Genomic DNA, 18831 nt, shown 5'->3' on the forward strand with positions numbered 1-18831 from the left:
GAAATTGAAATCATGAAACACAACAATAAATATTTGCACTAGCTGTCCCCTCTCTAAAGAACATAAAAACTTCTGATAACTCATGTTTTTGTAATACAAAAAGTTTAACCAGAACTCTAACTGGCATTAAAACTAAAAGAATTAAAAGGAACAGTGGCAGTACCAACCTGCAGACTACGGCAGCTTCATACAGAATACGCCCAGTACAATGGGAACGGATCCCAAAAGGCAGTTACGTTGCCACGTGGTCCCAGTAGCAACTGCAGTGCTCTGCTCTGGTTTTTAAGAAATGATGTCATGGAGAACCTTGATCAAAGCGTGGAACTTTTCTCAGGTGGCAGTTTTAGGGAATACATTGGACAAAATCATCTTCCTGTCTGCAGTAATCAAGTGTACATAGTCGGATAATATCTATTATTTAGATATTTTAAAATATTTTGGGGAGAAACATCCATCTAAATAGTTTTTAAAAGCTGTTTTGAAGCAGAAAAATATTCTTTAAAACACACATTGGAGCAACATGTCATTTTAAATATGCTTTCTTAAGCTAATCAAAATTCCTTGTTCCCAACAATGAAAAGTGATTCTTCTTAATAACCCAGGCATACCTGATGATGCAGTGCTGAAGGAGTTTCACAACAATTCTTGTTACTGGCTCCTCAACTGTGGAGCCAATGTTTCCAGTGACTACAGGTCCCAGTCATCTGTACCCAATCTTGATGTCTCACTAAAGGGAAAACGAAGAGTTGTATGCTGGGAGATGTAGCCTCATCAGCTACAAATATGCATAGAAATATGTTACTCACAACTCTGTTTTATCTTAATTAAATGTGATGTTTGAATTTCTTGTAACTACTGATTACCATCGCTTGTACAACTGGCCAGGCAAAATGAGCAAACTGAATAAAAGTTACACTTTAAGAAAATACTGTCATAATTTGACTCCATCCAATTTCTCAAGAAAAACATAAAAAGAACAGAAGCAAACTCTCTGTTGTCATTCCATTCCTGTGGCTTAAATCTAGGGCATCACTAAAAAGCTAGGCCAGGTTTTTGTTCACTTATTTTTTAATGCAAAAACTGAGGTGCAGGTAACACCAAATAGAATCCAATAACATCTGCAATTGCATATAATTCAAAGTGTTAGGAGAGATTTATTAAATGTTTTGTCCCTGTTTGTAGAGCAGGCTCATGACATACTGCTTTTCTGTCAAGACTGTTCCACTTTAACAACCAAGACAGCTCAGATTGAGAGATTTATTAAATCTCTCCTAACGCTTTAAATCTAAAGTGTAAAAGAAGGATGAAAATTATTGAATTTATGTTTAAGTGCAGAGGTTCAAGAAGCATGACTGTATATGTACATCAGCACATGCATTCTGGAAAAAAATTGTGTAACCTCTACCCTGACTGTATATTGTAGAAGTGTTGAGGAAAAAAAAAAATGCAGTTTTTCATATCTGAACTGCATCAAAATTATAACTAATTGCCTTTGAATACCAAGAAGAAACTTCAAATACCATTAACGAAGGTTGAGAATTCTCTGTGACCTTCCAAAAATCTCCCCTTGAGGAATAGACTTCATATATTCTGCTCCCACCTCCAATATATTTTTGGAATATTTTGCAGTGAAGCTCCCCTAAAGGTTAGTTTAACAACTCATGGTGCATTTATCTGCAACTTCAAGGCCTGAAATAGTTCAAACAACATTGAGCACTGCTGAGTGGTGTTCATGCTCGTGCTAACATGATTCGGATGAATGGAGTAAGATCAGGTCCAAACATACCATTCCCTCACAGTCAGCAATGGGAACTGGAGATTTTGTATCACACTGAGACACAGTAAGTTAAATCTGTTACAGAAAACCCTACAACCATGAGGTTTTGTTACAGTTACAGCTTTTCCAGCCCTCCCTGGGTAAGGCTTTTCTGTTTGTGTAGGTCTTATCTGCACGAGAGCCCTCAATTAACTGCCCTCGGTCGCTGGCACAGGCAGGTTGAAGCTACACTGATTGTTACCTACAATGGCCAGAGGAAGCTAACCGGCAATTTGAGGGCTTTCCAAACATTCAGGGTAGAAAAACCTTCACATATGGCTGTGTGCTCCGGTTCCTGTCAAACACGGAAACCCTCCAGGCAACCTCCGTGATTCTTCAGCCAAGCGCCCGCTTCAGCCATTCCTCCTCCACGGGCTCAAAACACCAGCCCGCATCCCTAACCCTCCCCTTCCAAGTAGTCCTTCCCACATCCACTCCACCTCTTAAAATCCTCAGCCCGGGGTTTAACCGCGGCTCGCTGGCATCAGCCGCACACGGCGTTCCCTGCCAGAGCCAGAGCCGGGATCCCACCTCCCCTTTCTCCTCCGCATGGCTCGCTAAGGGGGGCGGGGGGCGGCAGGGCCGGCAGCTGCTCCCGGGGGCCGGGGGGCCCACGGCCGACTCCTCGCCGGAGGCAGAAGATGGGACAGGGCCGGGGAGAGGCGCCCGCGGAGGAGGTAGGGCCGAGGGGGCTTATGAAACGAGCCGGGGGATGCAGGGCTCGCTTTTACCGGCTTGCAGTGAGGGGGGAGGCTCAGGGGGTCGGTGTAGCCGAGTGGGGGCAGCGCCTCAGGGAGCGCGGCCTCCCCTTCGCCTCAGGGTGGGGGGGGGGGGTGGCGGCGCGGCCTCCCCTCAGGGCCGCTTCCCTCATGGCGGGCGGCCCCCCGCACCCCTCAGGATGGCTTCCATCTCCTCAGGGCTGCTCCCTCAGCCCATCCCCTCCTCAAGGAGCCTCTCACGGAGCCGATAACCCGCTTCCAGCGGCCGCCATCCCCTCCCCACCCCGCCGCCTCCCTCCCGCTCCTCTCCTCTCCTCCCCGCTCCCCTCAGGGCTCTGATGACGTCTTCCCCAGGACCTCGCGCATGCGCGCTGGGCGCGGCGCGGGGTGATGTAATACCACCCCCCCTCCCCTTTATCCCCTTTACATCCGGGCACCCCGCGTGCGCGCTCCCGCCTCCCCCCCCTCTATTCCCCTGCAGCGTGCGCGCGCGCGCGGCGGCGGCGGCGGCAGCGGCCTCCGTTGCGGGGAGGTGCCGCGAGGGGAGGGGAGGGAGGGGTGGGTGGTGAAACGGGGAGCGGCGCATGCGCAGAGCGGCGGGGGGGGAGGCGGCGCGCGTGCGCGGGAGCGGCGGGGGGCGGCTGGGCGCGGGCACGGGGCCGGGGCCGGGGGGGAGCCGAGCGGGAGGGGCCGGGGGCAGCGGGGCCGCCATGAGCGCTGCGCTCCCCCTGCGCACCCAGCCGCCCTCGGCCTGCGAGTGAAGCGAGGCGAGGCCGGGCCCCTTCCTCCCTCCTTCTCCTCCTCCTCCTCCTTTTTTCTCCGTCTCCTCCTCCTCCTCCCCGCCGCGCACCTCGGGGAGCCGCCGGTGCCGTCCCCGCCGCGGCCCGGAGCGGGGTAAGTGGGGACCGGGGGGGGGGGCCCTGAGGGGGATCTGAGGGTGTGGGGGGTCCCTGAGGGGCCGTGAGGAGGATGAGGAGGGGGGAGGAAGGCGAGCTGAGGCGGCAGCAGCTCCCCTCCGCCCCCTCCCTGCTCCAGAGTTCATTTACCACAGGCTATAAACAGCCTCCTCGCCCGAGCCGTGGGGCACGAGGAAAAAAAACAAAACAAAACAAAACAAAAAAAAACCACCCCCTCAGCACCATAAGGTGTGTTATTTATTTATAAAGCACCCGCCCCACCGAGGTGCGGGGCACTCAGGGGGTGCTGGCCTTGCCCTCGCCCTGTGGGGTGGGAGAAGCTGGAGCGAGGCTTTGGGAACGGCGGCGGGGAGCAAAGGTTGGCGGGGAGCTGTGATCTGGCACGGCCCCGGCGTGGAAAGCGGAGGTGAGAGGACGGTGTCCTCGGTGGAGAAGTTGCCCGGCGATTTGGGAGATAACTGGGGTCGGTGCTACGCCGTCAGAGCTCCCATCTGACCCTGCTGTTACGTTACCTTGTGGTGGCCACGCAGCTCTGGGGCTGGCTGCAGGTCGGTCATCTCAAAGAGATGTCTGCCACATCTATCCTGGTATATATCTGTTTTCATCCCGTACAATTAAAACGTTTCAGGGTTGTGCCCCGCGTGTGGCAAAATTCTGTGGTTGCAAAACCAACCTGTGAGGAACTGCTTTGCCGTCGAGCTCTACCTTTTGTCAAGGGAGAAAGCGGTGGTGGCTCAGATGTCCCACATGGTAACCTTAGGGCTGTGCATGCCATACCGAGGAATTTTTGATTTTCAATTCTTTCAAGCAGGAGGCAGTCTTAAAAGAGATGCTGAGAGCTGTAGGTTGGAGGCTCTCTTCCCCAGGGGTAGGTGACACGTTGTCCATGGGTTGCGATGGGTAACATCAAAATAAGTGGAGTTGCTTCATGAAGTCCTGGTTCTGACTCGGTAACGCTTTGCTGAGCCTGTACACGCGCTGCTTCGCTGCTTAGGTGGCTGGCGAAGGATTAGTGAAGCACCAGTGCAATTAAAGACGACCGCTGTTACTCAGGACCCTGTGCGAATTGCCAAATTAACAGGAATTGAGCAAGTTCTACCCACATTTCTTCTCTGACAGCTTTGCTTTGAATGCTATTCATGGGTTTTCTATGAATAAGATCAGAGACAGAGGGAAGGGGTGGGGAAAGCACGGGTCAGGGAAGTTTTACATTTTCTCTGTCTGAGCAAAGGAAAGGTATTGAGGAACAACTTTGGTAGGTACAGCAGCATTTCTCACGGGGGCAGGGAGAGCTGCTCCTAAAGCTTTCCCCTCCAGGCCCGTATTTCTGGGCCTACATCTTGTGTAGGGGACTGCTGTAAAAGTAAAAGCCTTGCTGATGCGTTGTGCCAGTTATTAATGTTTTCCTCAGCCATATTCATCTGATAAAACCTCCTGATAAACGTAGCTTGTACTGGAAAGAGCTGGTCTTTACCCTCGCTCTTTTCTGGTAGAGCCGTGTTTTTCTAGGCCTAGCTCTGGTTAAAAAGGTTGAGTCCTTTGGTTGGTGGTTGTCTGGTAAATATTTCCCCTTGAGGTACAGCAGAAAACTATACCTGTTTTCCAAGTGCTTCTCTGCGTCTAGGTGAGCTCGAGATACTTTGTTGGAGCTGAGGAACAGGGCTGGAAATGCCAAGGGACTGGTGAAGCTGGCAGGTCCAAACAAGCAGAACTCACTCGGTGCAATTTGAATTAAAGCAGCACACAAAAAAAGTCTTTTCTATAAAATTCGAGCTGGTTGCTTCTTATCTGGAGAGCAGCTTATACGGTGCCGTTGAGTCATTCTTGCTGAGAGGGCATTTTAAGAACTATCGTTAAAAAGCTTAGATATTTAACTTTGGCACAGTGTAATTTGCAAACTTATGTAACTGGTATGTTTTTGAATGCAGCTGTCAATAAGATCTCATTGCACTTTTCCCTTTTTAGTGGAACTGGGAATATAAAGCAGCTGCTTTCACGGGATGACCTACATATAAGTCATTTATCAACGGTATATTTCTTACTAAAATATTGACATAAATATTGGCTTCATTTTCACATGTTGAAGCCTATGCTAATGTCAAAATATCTTTACATAATTGCGAGTTATTTACAAATAAGCAAGTTTTGGAATGGGAAGTGCTGTAAAATAGCTCTTCAGTTTGTCTCTGCAGACCTCAACTCACTTTAAAGACTTTAATGATGTTTGAAGTCAAGACAATAGTGGCTTAGTAGAGCTGCACCTGAGCCATGCAACATTTCTTCATACTATGGCACGTGGTTGTAATTGTTCTCCTCTCTTCTCTTAAACCATAGCTCACTTTTACTTTTTTTTTTTTAAACGTTGGTGTATCTGTGTCATCTGTAGCTCCTTTTAAATGATGCAACCTATAGTCACGTTTATCCTTTTTGAAAATTCAGCTGTTTCTGGATAGTGTTTTGCTGTTGAAATCTTAACCCATATCTTTAGCTTTAGTCTTATGATCAATATTTCAGTTATAAAAATATTAAGATAAGAATTAAACTTCTCTAAAACTTAAATAGAGTTAACTGTGATGCTCTTCATTGAAAGAATGACAAATTGCAAACTAAAGTTTACATCAAAAACAGGTAATGCCTGAAAAAAAAAGTGTTTTTAAGATCTAGGGAACATACATAAAATGTAGTTTAAGAGCCAGTGCCTAAAACAGTTGTTTCAGAAGGCTTCATGTATTTGAACCATGATGTAGCAGGGATCAGAGTGGTGATAGCATTATCTCTTTGTGGCTTTTTTACATTGCTCTTCTTCCTATCTGTCTGTGAAGGAACAATTTTAGATTTATTATGTTTCTAGAGTAAATCATTTAAATCTTAAGGCTTCCGAGAACATCTAGTCCAAGGAAATTGTAATCAGGGCAGAAGAGAAAAAAGCGAGATGCCATACTGAGGGAACAGACTGATTCTTGTTCCTGGATCGAGGTAGTATCCAGCTGAGTGCTGTAGGTGTTGAGGCAGTGCTATAAGGGCTGCTTTTCTGAATTTCTACCTACCAAACTGTGCTCCCTGTTAAACCACCTACGAAGTTAAAGATGTCTGTCAAGTTTCTTCTTTTTTGCATTTCTCTTTGTGTGTTTAAACTGAACAGGCCTTTGTTTTACTGGGTGCTCGTTTAATTTTTTTTGTTGTTGTTTTCACATACCAGTAAAATTAACTAATGGATATTTCAGCTTGCTGCTGGAGTCTCCAGAACAGCGTGTTTATAAATATATCAAACAGTTGCTCAGATTTTTTAACAGCTCGTCTAAAAAGGTGTTCGTATGTGACCAAACCAACAGAATAAACACTTCCTTCATCTATAAATAATACCAACAAAGTACGCTTCCACTGTTTAGAGTGTAAACTTTGGAGCAGCATACTAGCAGAAGAGCATCTCAGAGGGATGCAAAGGAAAAACAAAGCTGAGTAATCAGATTCCAGTGTTGAAATTCAGAGAAATGCTACAAGTTCACAGCTAGAGAAGAACATTATTCTCTTTATCGCTAACATCTTAGTTCTCAGTTCAGGTAAGAATATTTTAATCGATTAAAATATCTTCAAATAGTTTGTAAAGCCCAGAAACTCAAGCGTAATGTGCCTTGTGCTCTGGTAGCTGCGGTTTAAATAAAGCAAAGCACTTAAAGGTCCTTACGCGCATTGGCGATGTGCAGCTGAATTATGTGGGACTGCGCAGATGCATGATGTAACCCTCATACTTACATGCCTTGCTGGATTGTGACCCAGAGGATGAAATGTGCTTTCATGTTTGGGTCTCAGCTGTAACTTGAAGGATTTTCTGTAGCTATGCGTGCAATTCATGTTAACTGCTGTCTGTGCTTTGGGTCTGGAGTTTGAATGCCAATCTGTATTCTTCTTGGCCGCGGATCGTGGCTATTTGTGCACAACACTCTGCCGGTTTTAGATTAAGGAAATACCCTAAAATGCAGTAGCCATGAGAACTGTGTAATCTGTGCCTAAGCTGTTTGTGTTTGGGGATGATTATAAGGAATTCACCAGTTGTCTGTGAAGTTACGTAAACCCAATCTTTAGGAAGGGGTGCAGAAAGCAGGGAAATGTGGGCAGGTAAGCGGTTAAGTATTAGGCTGAAGGAACATTTCATGAAGAAAGAATCAGTTTCTATCAATAAATAATTTTCTGGTTCCCCTAATCAAATATCTTAAGTATTTGGACAGACCCTTCTTACAGACCTTGTATTCCTTCTGTCTGTAGGGAACCGTTCTGGGGCTGCGAAGTGAGGCCCTTTAAGCTCAGGAACTGCTGGTTTTCACACTGCTTAGACGTTGAAAAACAGGAGGATTGTACAGTGTCCTAGTTTGGTGACCAGGATATTTAGAGTTGCAACAAGCTCAGGTTTGGACTCAGAAGAGCATCACCTCACTGTCTTGGCCATCAAAGGCAACTCCATCAGCTCTGGCTGCGCTGCTGGTACCAGGGCTGAGCCTGGCAGTTGGTTGGACCCTCAGAGAAAGCCTTCTGTCCCAAAAATTAATAAGGACTACAACAGGGCTATTTTTTTCCCCTTAGATTCTTTCTTTCCTATTTTTAAATTGTCTTGATGGGGAAAAAAAATCTACTATTATTCCATCAGTCATTCTCTACCTTTTTTTTTTTTTTTTTTTAAAAAAAATATAGTATAAAAAAATAGTATAAAAAAATAGTATAAAAAAATAGTATAAAAAAATAGTATAAAAAAATAGTATAAAAAAATAGTATAAAAAAATAGTATAAAAAAATAGTATAAAAAAATAGTATAAAAAATAGTATAAAAAAATAGTATAAAAAAATAGTATAAAAAATATAATAGTTTTTTTTAAAAAAAAAAAAAAAAACAAGATAGGAATGCTGGGGATGTCAGGGCAACACAGCTTTGTAAATAAAAGCTCTTGGCGTGTACAAATGAACAAACTCCAGCTTTTCCTAAGCTTTGAGGATTTGACTTCCAGGTCTTAATGTGCTTCTGGCATAGTTTTGATGTAATTTCCTTGCAAGCAAAGCCAGGTTACAGCTGTGTACTTCAGAACATTTCCTATTTTATTCCCATTTGATTCTCATGTGTAGTCAGCAGGTTTGATGTCCCACGTGCTGCTTTTCCTATATCCTCACCAGAATCGTGGTAACGTTACTGTGATGGGAACCACAAATATTTTCTCGTAAAACGAAGAGTCTGGAAAACTACTTATGTATCTTACATTAAATAACTTCATAATAATGCTTGGCGAAGCAGGAGGTTTTGTGACCCTGATGGAAACATCTTCTAATCATCGGGTGTGAACAGCTTGAGACATAAAGACTGAAAATTTGGAAGGAGATGGGTGGTGATTCCACGTGTTTGATTGTCTTTGGGTTGTAGGGAGCAGCAATAGCACAGCAGCCTTTGTGGTGAGGGTGTCAGTTAAACACTGCAAGAGCATTCATCACAGAAAGGTGGTGCGGTGCTGTAAGGGCTTGTCCTCAGCTACATCTCCATTGCCACAAGTGACAATTCTCAATTACGTTAACTATTCAAAAAAAAAAGTGGCAGTTTCCTGAGTAGGAAACTGTTTCATCACAAGTGGGTGTGTGTGTAATTTTTTTTTTTCTATATTTCAGGAATGGTTCAATTAATGCATTTGATGTTTGGTCTTTTTTTTAATTACTGTTTTCAAGCCTCACTTTGTTTTTGTAGTCTCAGTGAATAATCCCATCAGGACCTCTTTCCATGCAGCATATTTTTCCTCGTTTATTTTAACACTTCAGCTAAAACACTGTGGGGTGCTGGGAGGGGGAATCTGTAGTCGCTTGACTTTACTGCAGTGGCCTTTGAAGAACCTGAGCAGTCCTGGTCCTAATAAGCCATTCTGGGCTCGAGGTCTGTTACCAAGAATTTCATTTCCCTCTTTTGGGTAGCGGTGGCGAGGGCTGGACTCAAATTCTGCGTGGTTCTTCTGAGTGGGGTTAGCTGAAGTTGATAAAAAGCAAATGCCGTCGTGTTTTGTTTTTCTTTCTGAGTCAGAAATAGCAGTGAAATAGTGCAGTTCTTCCACTAAAGAAAACATTCCTCGATGAATCTTCAGAATATCTTTCTGTAAATGGCAAATAGTGTTTGGTTGGTAATACTAGCAGGGAACAAAGCTGCTGAGACTTCAAGCTGTGAATGAGAGGTTGGAAGAATGAAGTTTTAAAGAACAGTTTTATTTAGCTGTTGCTTGAAGCATTTGATACGTTCAGGTCTGTTCAGTTCTTGGACTTTCTGAGGCTTATTTGTACTCCAGAATTGGATATTACGGCCACTGTGTCTAGGAAGGGGGTAATAGTACGGTGCTAGTGGCAATACTCTGGTATTGGAAATAGGGGAAAAATTATAGTTCAACTTCATGACAGTATAGCTCCAATTTTCTTATTTTTACTTGCTTGCCTTGCTCTTTGAGAGATCTTGAATTTTACTGCATCTTGTTTATTGAAACAAAATGAAGCAAGGGCTTTCTTTCTCCCAACTTCTGCCTGCAAAGACTGCAGCTTCCTTGGATCTCACAGTTCCTTTCTACAGTGCTTTCCTCAATGGGGCTTTGAATTTTGGCTGGAGCCTGCAGGAGTTTGTGTGCTCTTAACAAAGCGTTTGTTTAATCTCGGTGTCTAAAATGGGTGTCTTTTGTTTATCTTCCAACACATTTTAAATAAGAAATCTTTGGAAAATGTTGTATAACCAAAAAGGGGCTGCAGCTAAACACCAGCGGGGGGATGTTTTCTGATTATTAATTTTTTCAAGCAAGGACCTTGGGGTTTTCATTCTGTTCCTACTGCTCAGGCAGCAGTGTATGATGGTGCAGAGCTAGCTCATTGATTTTCAGAGATTTTTTTTTCATAGTGATTGGGCTGCTTGTACTTTGATACTGCTGCCGAGTGCTTTTTTCTTAGACTCTCCCACCTCTACTTTGAAGTACAAATGTTCAGAAATAATCAAGAAATTTCTTGGGGCCAAGAAATATTATTTATTTTTTCTGAGGATGCAAGTCTTGTTAGGATCTTGATGAGTGACTGGTACTTGTGGATGCAAGTTGTATCTCCTCTCAGAATCAATTTAGTGATTTTGCTATTCCCCACAGTGGTCCTAGTGCTTCTGGGAAGAAGTTATTTTCTTCAGAAACTGACTGCAGAGCAAAAGAACTCCATAAAGAAATGTTGAAGCTGCATCACCCTCTTTCTAAATCTCTGCAGGAACAATTTGTTAGACGAGTTATCTTTTTCCATGTTCAGGACTTTCTTTTTTGGAAAATCAGATTACAAGCATCTTTCAAGAAAGTTTGGATCTCCGCCAGCACACATGCATGTTGAGAAGAACAGCTCCTCGTTTAACCTTGGAACAGGTTTGGTTGTCTGGAGAAAAGGCAGATAACAGCAGAAAAAGGTGAAAGGAGGCAGGGTGCTAGCTTAGGAATGGTTGCTTTCCATGTTCCAGGAGGCTTTTGGAGGCTTTACCAATCCTCTCCATAGTCCTACCATAATCCCCAAACACAAACAACAAATGCATCAATGTAGGAAAACAAGTGGGATAAAATATTTTGCTATTTAATGTGAGGAGGCATTCAGAAAGGCTGTCAGCCCCTAGCATGAATGGCAGATTTTAACCCAAAGGGGAGTTATCTTTAAATAAATAAAAGCTCAGTGAAATGGTTTATTAAAAAGTATCCCAAATTCTTCATTTTATTTCTTGTCCTACTTCTTTTCTGGAGACAATTCACAGGTCTCTTTATTGGCCATCTATTCCTGCATTTGAAAGTAGACATTCAGAAACATCAGCTCTAATTTTCAGTACTTTATTGATGTTGTTGAGCTGCGAATGCCAGGACTCCGTCATATAGCCTCTGATAGTTTTGAAATAGTTTCGTTGGCAAGAAGCTTTTTCATGACTTCATTCAGCCCATGACTGTGGTGTAATTACGTCTCCTCGTCCGCGTGTTCTGTTTTATTTTAGTCATTCTTCTGATCCCCGGGATGATCTCTGACATGTTATTTGTTAATGTTAATTGATTTGGGGCTTCCAGTATGGAAGATTTTCATTCAGCAGGAGCTAACTTGAGAAATTTTTTTTCTGTGCCTGCACAATTATATCCTGACTGGTTGCTGCATCCAAGGCAGGGGGGCAAAGTGCCACAGATCAGGTTGGAGCTGAAGGCTTTGGGTGCCCCTTTTCTATTCACCAAATTATACATACTGCTGCTGACTTCTTCTGTGTCCTCTAGTTCAAGTAAAGCTTGTAATCTCGCTTTATGCGTGCTCATTACAGCATACAGGGCGTAATGTCACTCGGAGAATTGTTCCAGGAAACTGTAGGATGGGGACACTTCTCAGCTTAGGTTGGACAAATAGCTACGGCTGCAGTGTGCCTCCTATAAGCAGCTTATCCTAGTGGAAGGAGTACAATTCGAGCATTGTTTTAAAAGGATTATTAAATTATATATTGTTAAAGTACAAGCTGCAGGTGGGGGGTGGTGGCTTTTCGTGGACAAAATGCTCGGTTCATAGTCTGAGATCTTTGGAAAAATACATAAGGTTTTTGCAGGGGTGTATGGATTTTCATTGATTGTCCTTTGTGAACGATTTAAGATGTTTGAACCTTCAAGCAAATGAAAAAGCATACGTAGAATTTATTTTCTTGTGTACCAGGAGTTAATACAGTTGCACTGACTGGATAGTGTAATTTGAGGGACAAATAAAGGGGCAAAGGGATTTCATGCATTCCACTGGTGTATCTGCGGTTGTCCGTGGTTGTCCATGGTCTGGTATACTAATTACCCTCCTTTTCTTTGCCACTCAGTTCTCCAATTGCATCTATTTTCAAGGGCTTTAGCTACTGACTCTTTGGCATGCTCCATTCATTATTTCGGTTTTGTTTCTAATGCTGCAGTCCTTTGAATTTTGGCACTCTTGTGTTTTATCCCAGATCTTGTTACTTGTGTTGATTTTTCTAGGCCTGTACAGTACTCTCGCTTTTCTGTCTGCAAACTGCGAGTTGAGTTTTTCGTGCACTTGCTGTAGAGGTTCTCCTTCAGTTTGACCTCTATGGAGTCAGCATTCCTCAAGTCATGCTTCAGATGCACTCATAGATGCATCCCTGGGCATTCATATTTATGCACAGGGTCCAGTCTCACTTCTTTTAATTAAGAAATTATTTAATAAAATAAAATAAAAATAAAAATCAGAAGCCTCTAATTATTCTTGGGAGCCAAAACCCAGGAACTTTGACTGCAGGAAGCTCTTGCTTTCAGGAGTAACTAATGGAAGGCACAGGCACTGAGATGGTGAACCAAAAGTCAGCCTTGGTTAAAACTGTAGGTTGTTTGGCCGATTGCTGTGACAGTTGCAGCACCTGATGGTGTTTTGGTTACCCGTCTGAAGAAAATCTTGCACCTCCAATGTTCCTACAGGGCACTGCTGCTGTGATACTGTTCAAAATTGTCTTCGTCTAAGAAAAAAACAACAGGAGGTTTATGTTTTGCCAATAGATGCACCGGTAAGCATCCAGATTAAAGTACATTTTCTCAGACTTTAGCTTTAGTAGGGACAGGAATGCTGTCTGTCTCCGTTGGTCGTTCATACGTTGCTCAAGCATCCTGAAAGTGAAGGCATCCAGGTTTGGTATCCCGGTGCCAGAGATGACCAGATGGCTGCAGGTGACTAAAGAACTGTGGAAGAGGGGTGAGCCAAGCCGTGTGTGGAGTCTGGGTGCGTTCAGACTCTTCTGGGCCTGACTTCCCTCTCGTTAGTGGTGTTACTTAACGAAATCCTGCTGTAACGTGGTTGCTTGCAGTGCTGTAGGTCAGCCTGATTTGCATACGTGGTTACATATGCTGAACTAAAGGTGTCATTCAGGCTTAAGCAGCATAGTGCTCACAGCTCCTCGTGAAAGAATGTATGAGGTACTGGTGAGTTAGGTAGGCACTGATGTGTGAAAGGTGTCTATAGATAGGGACTCGAGAGCAGGTTTAAGATTTTTTTTTTTTTTTTTAGTAGGGAGGCAGCACAGCTTTATGTCAGTCTGTGTGTTTTTTCTGCTCCTTTAAAACTCAAAAAAAAAAAAAAAAAAAGGTAACTTTAAGACTGCATAAGGGGGAAGTAGCAGGTAGGCTGCGTTTCCTAAGAATTCACAAACTGGTCATTACTAAACCCACTTTTCTGAACATGAACTGAAATTCTGGAAGACTCGAAGGCTTGGCACGTTCATCCTACCTGCTAGTAAGCTATGCTTTCCCTTCAGATACAAGGATTTTGAGAACCTGGCCTTGCATGCCTCCAGGTGTAGAGTGGTACGGTGGAAGTACGACTAGCTAGAGCATTGCGAGGAAGGTAACCACGGTCTGTTGCTGCAGTTTCCAGAAGGTGAATACTTCATGCCATGGGCTCTGAATAATTTCCTAAGTAAAAGGTATGTGTGACCACATTGTGGTTATCCTGCTCTCTGGTTGTATTCACATCTCTGGTGGGTAGCTCACACCCTCGAAGAATCATGTGTCAACATCTCACCTCCGAGGCTTAATTTAGAAGAATAGCAACAGCTTTCGTTTTGCCTCCTGGGAAGGGATAAGGCAGCTTGATTTTAAATGGAGAGCAGATTCCTTGAGTTTTTTTTAATTGTGGTTTAGGTGACAAACTGCTGAGGGGGATGAACAGCTTCCAGAGCACAACTCTGAGTATTGGGAACCTACTAATGTGAGAGACTTGAAGCAAAACTGCTTTTTCTGCTTCAAATTTGGCAGTGCTTGTGGTTGGTTTAACTATATCTTCTTCTTAATGCTTTTGGTTGGTTGTTTTTTAAACAGAGTATTAAAAAAATGCAAAATACTTTGCAAAATGTGGCATTTGCCAGAGCACTTTCTCCTTTTTGAGAAATTCAAAAATTCTCTAGAATTTAGAGAATTTAGAATTTAGAAATTCTCTAAATTCAGGTTAGACAATTGAATTCTGCTTTGTGATCTCTTCAACAGTAAAAAAGTGCTGTACATTAGTTCAAACTCTCCTGCTGACGAAGGGGCGAATAAGAAGTCCATTCCGTGAAATAATTCCCCGTTTGATCTATGGCAGCGTTCTGTAATTATTTTGATCACTCTGACTTCATTAGAGCTGTATGTCAAGATAAAAACATCTAAGTCGTATTTTTTCCTAGCAACTGCAGTAACGTGAACCTCATGCATGTGCTTAGGGTACAAGAGCGGCGTGCGCCGTGTTTTGCTGCCTAGTTCCACTTTGCACGGGCATCGTCATTTCGTGCTCCCTTGAGAAGAGCCAGAACCGAAGAGCAGGGGCTGGCGTGAGAGGAAGCAGAGGTGTGCTGCTGCTGACATCTCTCCCCATGCAGCTGAAATATGTGTGGCTTTTGTTTTTGTTAGCAAAGCATGTGAGCAAAAGCGTATAACCAGCGCGTGTGCCTTGCATTTGGATCCCTGTCGTGGTGAGATCAAATATAAACACTTCTTGCCTGTTTATTTTAACACGTACAGATGTTTCAAAAAGGGTGATAGTGGCTTGGAGGAGACATGCTGGAAGGCTTTATTGCGTACACGGTTTTGTTGCTAGCTGGGGTTGTGCTGGAGTAACATGCGAGCAAAAAGTGATGTTATCACTTAGTGAGCTGATCTAACATATTCCACATAGATGGTAAAACCTCCTAAAATCCCTAGTAAACCAACTTCTTTCCTAGTACAGCAACTTAGCTAGGGCCTCGGGTAAAATCTTATTTTGAGATTCATCTCGGTTGCTTTTTGTCTGCCGTCTTCCAATAGAAAAGCTTGTGTTATTCCCTTACGTTGTATTGTATAACAGTGATTTGCACATTCTTTGGTGCCTGCTGAATTTGCAAGTATGTAAAATGTGCGACCTATTTTGTGTGATTCTTTTTTTTTTTTTTTTTTAATAATGAATGCTCAAATAAACTGATGTGGATTAGAAGGGTGGGTTGGATGGGTAGGGTGTGAGAGCCATGAGGATAAACCAGTCAGTTTGCAAATGTAATTCTTCATTTCTTAAGCATGAATATTTGCTGCATCACATCCCAGTGATCTGAGGTGGAGGAGGATTGGGCGTGCAATATATTGGGCTGGCTTGAAAAAAAGAAAGCAGCATGAATTTACAACGTGTGTGATTTTTATTTCTAAACAGGTTTCTTTAAACTTGTCAGGGGTAGTTGTCTTTCGCTGAAGCATGAATACATTAAGGTTTTAAGTAAATGTGCAGCACAGACATCTGAGAAGCTTGCTGTGTAATTTAACTGAAAATCTAAGGATGAGCTTTCACAAGATGGCTGAGCCATGCTAATGGCTTGCTGCTGCCTAAAGGGACAGCTGCTCTGTTCCTTCTGTGTCTTGCTCCTAGTTATCCAGTCTTGTCACTTTTTTTTATGCAGGCTCTGGCATTCATCTGGACTCTCCAGATCACTTTACCTGTTTAATAAACAAACAAATCTCCTCTCTCAAAGGAAAACCTAATCATTTTCCTTTTGTTTACCCATCACCAACATAAAAACAGAACATGAGCAGTACTTCGTGGCCAGGCAGTAGGGGTCTAGGAAATGTCACTGGCCTGGAAACATTGAACTCTTTCCTTGGCCCAGTAATTGCAGGGAACATTACCCGTTCAGATGTGTGCCAATCTCATTTTATATCAAACTCCTTTTATATATACTGATACCAGAGACTTTTATCAAAACAATGATAGTGGAATAAAGTTCTTTAATAGCTGAAAATACTTTAAAAAACAAACACATGAAAAGTACAAAAGCCAGTAGCAATGTCCTTGTTTAAATGAGATGAAAGCGATGCAAATTTGAATTGAGAGAAAATTAGGCTTTGTATTTGTCATTTTAGCATTACTTGCACTTTCTGTTACTTAATAGCTTTCATTAGCGTATTTACTATTTACGTTCAATAATATCTTAATCCTTTTTTTCTTTCTTTTCAGAACTGAAGGAAAGTCATCATGGGAGCATTTTTAGACAAGCCAAAGATGGAGAAGCATAATGCCCAAGGGCAAGGGAATGGGCTTCGTTACGGTCTGAGTAGTATGCAAGGCTGGCGAGTTGAAATGGAGGATGCACATACAGCTGTGATTGGTTTGCCAAATGGACTTGATGGATGGTCATTTTTTGCTGTATATGACGGGCACGCTGGATCCCAGGTTGCCAAGTACTGCTGTGAGCATTTATTAGATCACATCACAAGCAACCAGGATTTTAAAGGGCCAGATGGGCCCCCATCTGTGGAAAGTGTAAAGAGCGGCATCAGAACAGGTTTTCTGCAAATTGATGAACACATGAGAGTCATCTCCGAGAAGAAACATGGCGCAGACAGAAGTGGGTCAACAGCTGTGGGTGTCATGATTTCTCCCCAACACACATACTTCATCAACTGTGGAGACTCGAGAGGTTTACTTTGTAGAAACAGGAAGGTTCACTTCTTCACACAGGATCACAAACCGAGTAATCCACTGGAGAAAGAGCGTATACAGAACGCAGGTGGCTCTGTAATGATTCAGCGCGTGAATGGTTCCCTCGCTGTTTCAAGGGCACTTGGAGACTTTGATTACAAATGTGTCCATGGGAAAGGTCCTACCGAACAGCTAGTGTCACCCGAGCCTGAAGTTTATGAAATTGAGAGATCAGAAGAAGATGATCAGTTCATCATATTGGCTTGCGATGGTATCTGGGATGTTATGGGAAATGAAGAGCTGTGTGACTTTGTAAGATCCAGACTTGAAGTCACTGATGACCTTGAGAAAGTTTGCAATGAGATAGTTGACACCTGCTTGTACAAGGTAGCAAGACTTGAGAGGAAAAGTTTGTGTTTCCACTATTAGAAGTTTATGAATGAGTTAAGAATAATAAGTTTTGATTTCAGTTGATAAGTATGTTCTATGTTAACATGACCTTGAAACTAATTAAATTACCTTGATTCCCATAAAAATGGTGATAGAGAGAAAACAAACATGCAACAGTAACAGTAGGGGCATCTTTGATGAAGAGTTGAAAATCATGTACAGATATGTTGTGACACCTGGGAAACTAGAAGCTAATGGGAGCATATGGGCAAGCCAAGGACAATAACTGTCCTTTTCTATTTCACAACATACCTTACAAAACCTTAACTCTTTCATCAGACTGGAAGATATTCTTCCTGCTTTTTCCTTCCTCTCGTAACTTTACTGCTGTAATTACATCAAGATAAATGCAGAATGATTGAACCCTGACTTTTGCTACAATTTAAAGTTTTCTCTCGACTATATGAAGATCTGACTTCCCAAGTCAGCTTTTGTTCTGGTTTAATTGCTGTACTTCTTATTCAGTGTTGTGTCATACAGCTGTGAAGCTAACGCAGAACAAGATAGGACTGTTTTGTTTAACAAATCTATGCAATTTTGTGTACAATGACTTCCACCTTGTGTAGGATGGTGCAGTTAAGAGATTTGAAATATTTGGTTTCATGGCTTATTACTTAATTTTCCAAAGGCACGCTGTAAGTCATAATGCAAAATGCCCAACGTTTTTGATACTAAAGAGGCAAGAGAGCATCTCAGCTCTTGCCACGTGGCTACAAAGGTCATTGTTTCCCATTTGGAAAAAAGGAATTACTTTCCAACACTTTGGAAGATTAATAATGCATGTAGTTTTGTTTACAACTTTGTCTGGTAGCCTTAAAAACAAGGGAATGAACACTGGCTCATGGATGCTGTAACCTTTGCAGTAGCCAGTTCTCAGCACCTCCTCATACACCCATATATACTTCTTAAAACATTTCTGCTTGTTCTTGATCTTATTTGCATTTAATTTGCATTAACTGCTGAGCGTATAGATGCGTGTTTGTAGACAAGAGCTCAGGGATACTGAAAGCAAACTAAACGGTTACTTTTGATAAGCAGAAGGTGTCTGTATTCTAATATACTTGAGTATTAGAGTTGCATTTAATTTTTAAACATTTCCATTTCAAAGAATGCTTTCGTAAACGCCAGAGCCCTTTCCAGCTGGCCTTTTAATAGATCCTCTAACCTGTAATCTGTCTTTTTAGAAACGGGGAAAAAAAAAAAACAAATCAATAGCAGTGGTTTTGATTTGTTTTTGGAACAACTGTCTGAATTCAATTTATTATGTACTGTTTTTAAGCAGTACAGGTTTTGTTTACTGATTTTAATATTTCAACTGTTTTCTCAGAATGATCAGATGGTACTTAAAACAAGAGGGAACACAGCTTTGTAATTGAACATCACTTATTAATAACATCATTTTTTAAAAGACAATGGGCTGTCTAATTGGCTCCAGATAGTCGTCAGACCATAAAAGTGGAAAAAAACAAAAATAACTTAA

General features: G+C 42.7%; 1 protein-coding gene and 1 long non-coding RNA gene across 5 annotated transcripts in view; one reads left to right on the top strand and one right to left on the bottom strand.

Annotated features, from left to right (window-relative positions):
- Positions 1–269: 269 nt before the first annotated feature.
- Positions 270–2165, bottom strand: LOC309878499. Its single transcript, XR_014317567.1, has 3 exons — positions 1521–2165; positions 609–727; positions 270–377 (listed from the first exon to the last, which is right to left on the bottom strand). It is a non-coding gene; the product is annotated as an uncharacterized lncRNA (long non-coding RNA).
- A 152-nt stretch (positions 2166–2317) lies between these two features.
- PPM1A (protein phosphatase, Mg2+/Mn2+ dependent 1A) overlaps positions 2318–18831 on the top strand; it is a 33967-nt gene continuing 17453 nt past the window's right edge. The window contains exons 1-2 of one of the 4 annotated variants that reach the window (XM_082761068.1): positions 2318–2493; positions 16437–17288. In XM_082761068.1, the coding sequence (XP_082617194.1) occupies positions 16455–17288 (834 nt within the window). In that variant the 5' untranslated portion in view covers positions 2318–2493; positions 16437–16454. Of the gene's footprint in view, positions 2494–3207; positions 3430–13887; positions 13909–16436; positions 17289–18831 lie in introns of those variants that run through there. The other 3 variants (XM_082761067.1, XM_082761070.1, XM_082761069.1) reach the window with 3 other exon arrangements.

This window comes from Aythya marila, assembly GCF_965140915.1.
Source record: "Aythya marila genome assembly, chromosome: 5".
NCBI classification, from domain to species: Eukaryota; Metazoa; Chordata; class Aves; order Anseriformes; family Anatidae; genus Aythya; species Aythya marila.